Source organism: Cebus imitator, unplaced genomic scaffold (assembly GCF_001604975.1).
Source record: "Cebus imitator isolate Cc_AM_T3 unplaced genomic scaffold, Cebus_imitator-1.0 Scaffold228, whole genome shotgun sequence".
NCBI lineage: Eukaryota > Metazoa > Chordata > Mammalia > Primates > Cebidae > Cebus > Cebus imitator.
The window spans coordinates 1,213,338-1,219,806 of record NW_016107543.1 but is presented as its reverse complement, the minus strand read 5'-3'; the positions used below and the strand labels follow the sequence as shown (position 1 = coordinate 1,219,806).

General features: G+C 40.9%; 1 protein-coding gene across 1 annotated transcript in view; it reads left to right on the top strand.

The window, feature by feature from the left end:
- NPEPPS (aminopeptidase puromycin sensitive) overlaps positions 1 to 6,469 on the top strand; it is a 105,111-nt gene that overhangs the window by 19,230 nt on the left and 79,412 nt on the right. The window contains exon 2 of the mRNA XM_017497067.1: positions 1,728 to 1,812. Within this exon, the coding sequence (XP_017352556.1) occupies positions 1,728 to 1,812 (85 nt within the window). The remainder of the gene's footprint in view (positions 1 to 1,727; positions 1,813 to 6,469) is intronic.

Genomic DNA, 6,469 nt, shown 5'->3' with positions numbered 1-6,469 from the left:
ATCTTAAAAAAAAAAAAAAAGATTTTTATGAAATTAAAAGTAGTTTTATATTTATTTATTTTTTGAGACAGAGTCTCACTTTGTCACCCAGGCTGGAGTGCAGTGGCGTGATTTCAGCTCACTGCAATCTCTGCCTCCTGGTTTCAAGCAGTTGTCATGCCTCACCCCTGAGTAGCTGGAATTACAGGCCTATGCCACAATGCCTGGCTAACTTTTGTGTTCTTTTTTTTTTTTTTTTTTTTTGAGATGGAGTTTCACTCTGTTGACCAGGCTGCAGTGCAGTGGTGTGATTTTGGCCCACTGCAACCTTACTTCCTGGGTTCAAGCAATTCTTCTACCTCAGCATCCTGAGTAGCTGAGACTATAGGCATGTACCACCATGCCAACCAATTTTTTTTTTTTTTAAATTTTTAGTAGAGATGGGGTTTCACCATGTTGGCCAGGCTGATCTTGAACTCCTGACCTCAAGTGATCCACCTGCCTCAGCCTCCCAAGGTGCTGGGGTTACAGGCGTGAGCCACTCACCCAGCCTATTTTTATTTTTTGTGAGAGTCTCACTCTGTTGTTCAGGCCAGAGGTCAGTGGTATAATCATAGCTCACTGTAACCTTGCTTGAACTCCTGGTCTTAAGGGATCCTCTTCCCTCAGCCTCTCCAGTAGTTAGGACTGTTGGTATGTACCATCACACCCACCTAAGTTTTAAATTTTTTTTGTCTCACTATGTTTTCCAAGTTGGTCTTGAATTTTTGTCCTCAAGCAATCCTCCTGCCTCAGCCTCCCAGAGTGTTGGGATTACAGGCATGAGTCACTGTGCCCAGCCCTTTAATAGTTTAAAATCAAGGTTTAAGTAGAAAAAGTTTTTTTATTCGGCTCATTGGTTAGATGTTAAGTAATATGAAATACTTAAACATTCATTATTGTTTTTAATATAATTTGGAAAATATGAGCTGCTTTGGATTATTAAAACTTCGCTGGGCTCGGTGGCTCACTCCTGTAATCCCAGCACTTTGGGAGGCCAAGGTGCGTGGATCATGAGGTCAAGAGATCGAGACCATCCTGGCCAACATGGTGAAACCTCGTCTCTACTAAAAATACAAAAATTAGCTGGGCATAGTGTCCTGCGCCTATGGTCCCAACTACTCAGGAGGCTGAGATGGAAGAATCGCTTGAACCCAGGAGGCGGAGGTTGCAGTAAGCTGAGGTTGCGCCACTGCATTCCAGCCTGGTGACAGAGCAAGACTCCGTCTCAAAAAAAAAAACCCAAAAAACTTCATATATTTGTACCATTGATGCGTAGATTCTTAGTCTAGGTTTTAGTGAACTCTGGATTTTTAAAAATTGACTGTGATATTAGTCCAAGTCTGTTATTACTATCGTTATCATTATTATTTGAGAGAGACAGAGTCTTGCTCAGTTGCTCGGGATGGAGTGCAATAGCATAATCACAGCTTATAACCTCCTGGGCTCAAGCAGTCTTCCCATTTCAGCCTTCTGAGTAGCTGGAACTGTAGGCATACACCACACCACCTGGCTAATTTTTGTATTTTTTGTAGAGACGGGATTTTGCCTTTGCACAGGTTGGTCTCAAACTCCTGGGCTCAAGCAGGCCTCTCATCTTGGCCTCCCAAAGTGCTGGGATTACAGGTGTGTGCCAACACACCTGGCCAAATTGTATATATTATTAATCTAGACTAGTTCTGACATTGTTGGTTTTCTTTTCCCCTTAGGTGAGGCAGGCGACTAATCAGATTGTGATGAATTGTGCTGATATTGACATTATTACAGCTTCATATGCACCAGAAGGAGATGAAGGTAAGAGCTGTTTTCCATTTTAATTTGCTGTCTGCATGTGTGTATGTGGGGTGTGTGGGTGTGTGCGTGTGAGAGAGACATTATCAGGTTAAGACTTCACTGTTTATTACTTTAGAAATGGGTAAATTCAGCTGGGTGAGGTGGCTCACGCCTGTAATCCCAGCACTTTGGGAGGCCAAGGCGGGCAGATCCCTGAGCCCAGGAGTTTGAGACCAGCCTGGGCAACATGGCGAAACAAAAACAAACCAACCAACCAAAACATTAGCCAGGCATAGTGGTGTGTGCTTGTAGTCTCAGCTACTTGGGAGGCTGAGGTGGGAGGATTGATTGAATCCAGGTGGTTGAGGCTGTAGTAAGCCATGATCTCGCCACTCCACTCCAGCCTGTGCAACAGAGCAAGACCCTGACTTAAAAAAAGAAAAATAAAAAAGGGCAAATGTTTATGGGAAATATTGAATAGTATAACATAACTGTATTATGAAATAAAGTGAATGTCACAATTTATTTTATTTTTAAATTTATTTATTTCTTTCTTTTTGAGACAGAGTCTTGCTCTGTCGCCCAGGCTGGAGTGCAGTGGCATGATCTCAGCTAATTGCAATCTCCACCTCCTGGGCTTAAGCAATTCTCCCTGCCTCAGCCTCCCAAGCAGCTGGGATTATAGGCACCTGCCACCATGCCCAGATAACTTTTGTTATTTTTAGTAGAGACAGGGTTTTGCCATGTTGGCTAGGCTGGTCTTGAACTGCTGACCTCAGGTGATCTGCCCACCTCCCAAAGTGCTGGGATTACAGGCATGAGCCACCACACCCAGCCAAATGTTACAGTTTAAATTCTACTTCTAAAATTAACTTACGATACTAGGCAAATCACATTTTCATAAGTGTAAAATGAATATAATATGCATAATAAAGCTGATGAGTTATTTTAAAAATTAAGTACTTTGAACAGGAAAGACTCATCAAAGGGGCTTAGTTTATATGTGTTTTTGTTAAAGATTTTTTTTTCTTGTATTAGAGTTTAAAATTGAGATAAGTCATACTCATAATTGGGAGAAAAACATTTGCTTTATGAGACAATATGAAGATTAGAAGCTAGAAAATAGAGTTAGTTATAGGGGAAGAATATGTTAAAAAGAAACGTGGTATAGAATGTGGATCTCTGTTAGTGTCTATAAAATGAGAATTATTTTGGACCTTATAATTTTAATATGAAAGTTGTCCATTTTGACAGGAAATCTTATTCCCATATAAGCTGCTTTTTTTTTTTTTAAGATGGGGTTTTACCATGTTGGTCAGGCTGGTCTTGAACTCCTGACCTCAGGTGATCTGCCCGCCTCAGCCTCCCAAAGTGCTGGGATTACAGGCGTGAGCCACCATGCCCGGCTATAAAGGATACCAAGTTTGGCATAAACTCATACAAGTATATCAGTATTGGAGCTGAATTGCTTTTTACTTTTTTTTTTTTTTTTGAGACAGTCTCGCTCTGTCACCCAGGCTAGGGTGCAGTGGTCTGATCTCAACTATCACAACCTTTGTCTCCTGGTCTCAAGCCATCCTCCCACCTCAGCCTTGCAGGCAGCTGATGCTATAGGCATGCACCATCATGCCTGGCTAATATTTGTATGTGTGTTTTTTGTAGATATGGGGTCTTACTGTGTTGCCCAGGCTGGTCTTAAACTCCTGGGCTCAAGGGATCTGACCTTTGCAGCCTCTCAACTTGCTAGGATTACAGGCATGAACCACCACACCTGGTCATGTTTTTACTTTTGATTTCACCTTGACATTCTTTGTCAAAATGGTTTATTGGTTATTTGGAGACTTCTTTGATATAAAATAATTTACAAATTTGATCTTTTAACTTACCTTTTATATTTTGATTTCCTTTCTCCTTTACATTATGCTGAAAAGAAACAAGTTTCATTTTAAGTCCTCATAACATTTATGAATTTTTCTTAAACTATCTTGTCCATACAAAGTCAAAGTAGTAGCAGTTGAACATACTATTCCCAAGGTGTACTTAAGTTCAATTGATTGTAAATTAGATTAGACTGCTGCAAGAACATTCTTTAAATGGACTTGAGTGATTGTCAGCTTTTAAAAAATTGGTAAATGAAAGAGTGATTATTTAATTTCTTTAACTGTGGAGAAAAATAGAAGTACTTTAGCCAAGCATATAAAGCAACAAGGCTTTCTTTGTTGCAGGTAGAGAATGTTTAAATTTGATGTATGGTTTTAAAGTGGTATATAGATAGGTAGATCTAGTAAAATAAATGTGCACCTTCCAGTTGGCATGGTTTCCGCTCAAGTTTGTTTTTTATCTTCCTTTACTAAAAATGTCAGGAAAGAATTCAGATAACTGAAAAGTTCTGAATATGCATAACTGAATGGTGCTAAGCTCATAATGATCTGTATCTCATGGAAGCCCAGTTGGTGCTCTTACTAAGAGAGTTAGGAGAGAAATAAAAACTTCATGGAAAATAAGATTTGGAGAGAGATACAGATAAAACATTAAATTTTTTTAGATGCATGAGATATTTTCCAGGCTGGATGTGGTGGCTCATGCCTGTAATCCCAGCACTTTGGGAGTCCGAGGTCAGTGAATCACAAGGTCAGGAGTTCAAGACCAGCCTGGCCAAGATAGTGAACCCCATCACTACTGAAAATACAAAAATTAGCTGGGCATGATGGCAGGTGCCTGTAATCCGGCTACTCAGGTGGCTGAGGCAGAGAGAACTGCTTGAACCTGGGAGGCGGAGGCAGCAGTGAGCTGAAATTGCGCCACTGCACTCCAACCTGGGTGACAGAGCGAGACTCCTTCTCAAAAAAATAAATCTTTTTTTCAATTTGCTTCAAATGATAAAAATTTAAAAAAACAAAATTTTTTTCCCCTTCAGAACTAGCTAAGGTACATTTCTCAATGCTTTTCTTGCACAGCAACAGGAAAAAACTGGAGTTGTGTAAACCCATTTAATTTTAGAGTATAAGAGAATGGGAAGTTGTATGAGTTTGTTCAAATTTGGATCAGGGGTGGCTGTGCGTGGTGGCTCACGCCTGTAATCCCAACATTTTGGGAGGCCGAGGTGGGTGGACCACCTGAGTTCAGGAATTCAAGACCAGCCTGGCCAACATGGTGAAACCCCATCTCTACTAAAAACACAAAAATTAGCTGGGCTTCATGGCGGGTGCCTGTACTTCCAGCTATTCAGGAGGCTGAGGCAGAAGAATTTCTTGAACCTGGGAGGCAGAGGTTGTAGTGAGCCGAGATTGTACCACTGCACTCCAGCCTGGGCGACAGAGCAAGACTCCTCTCAAAAAAAAGATAAAAAAGAAGTTTGGATTGGGAACAGGGATAGATTTGGCCACACACACACACCCACCCACCCACCCCTTAATTTTGCCCTTGGATATGGTAGCATTTCATTATTTTTACCTTATGTGAGGTTATAACATGTTTCTTTAGAAACCGGGTGTTACGAATTTGACTGCTATCTCTTTCCAGGGCACTAATAAATGAGTCAATAGGAGAGAGATCATTTTTAAACCCAGCTAATCTCATCTAGTGCCTGTTAATACTTACGATTGCCTCTGCAAGAATGATTTAGGTATCTGTAGCCACGAAATCTTGGCACTTTAAAAGTAAAATCAGAAAATTATTATTTTTTGAGATGGAGTCTCACTCTGTTGCCCAGGCTGGAGTGCAATGGTGTGGTCTGCGACCTCCACCTCCTGGGTTCAAGTGATTTTCCTGCCTCAGTCTTCCGAGTAGCTGGGATTACAGGCATGTGCCACCATGCCTGGCTAGTTTTTGTATTTTTAGTATACATGGGGTTTCATCATGTTGGCCAGGCTGTTTTGGAACTCCTGACCTGTGATCCACCTGCTTGGCCTCCCAAAGTGCTGGGATTACAAGTGTGCAGGTGTGAGCCACAGTGCCCAGCACAGAAAATTATTTTTAAGGCATGAAATTGTTGCTTCTTTGTGTAAGTTTTTAGTTGATGAAAAAGGCCATTTTTTTTGTGATATGTGCAGTCATCCTGAAAGACCTATGGGCATGTGTCTCTCTTTTTTGTTTTTTTTTTGAGAGGGAGTCTCACTCTGTACCCCAGGCTGGAGTGCAGTGGCATGATCTTGACTCACTGCAACCTCCACCTTCTGGGTCCCAGTTCAAGTAGTTCTCCTGTCTCAGCCTCCTGAGTAGCTGGGATTACAGGCACGTGCCACCATGCTCAGCTAATTTTTGTATTTTTAGTAGAGATGGGGTTTCACCATGTTGGCCAGGCCGATCTTGAACTCCTGACCTCAGGTGATCTGCCCGCCGTGGCCTCCCAAAGTGCTCGGATTACAGGCATGAGCCACTGTGCTTGGCCAAATTCCTAATTAACATTTTGAGACCATCTAGTCACTGAATAATCTTGGGACTTTTTCTAGAAATAGAACTTGCTTTTTTGTTTGTTTTTAAGAACTTGTTTTAAAATAATCCATAATAGGCTTTAGATTAACTCTGTTTGAATATTAATTATGTATCCTTTTCTCTTTGCAAAAAATGAAAGCAGTCATTTCAAGTAGAAATTAAAGGTTTCTCATCCCTTCTGTTTAGATATAGTAACAGCTATACCAGATTTAAGCAAATTTTCTTTTTTTTTTTTTTTTTGAGA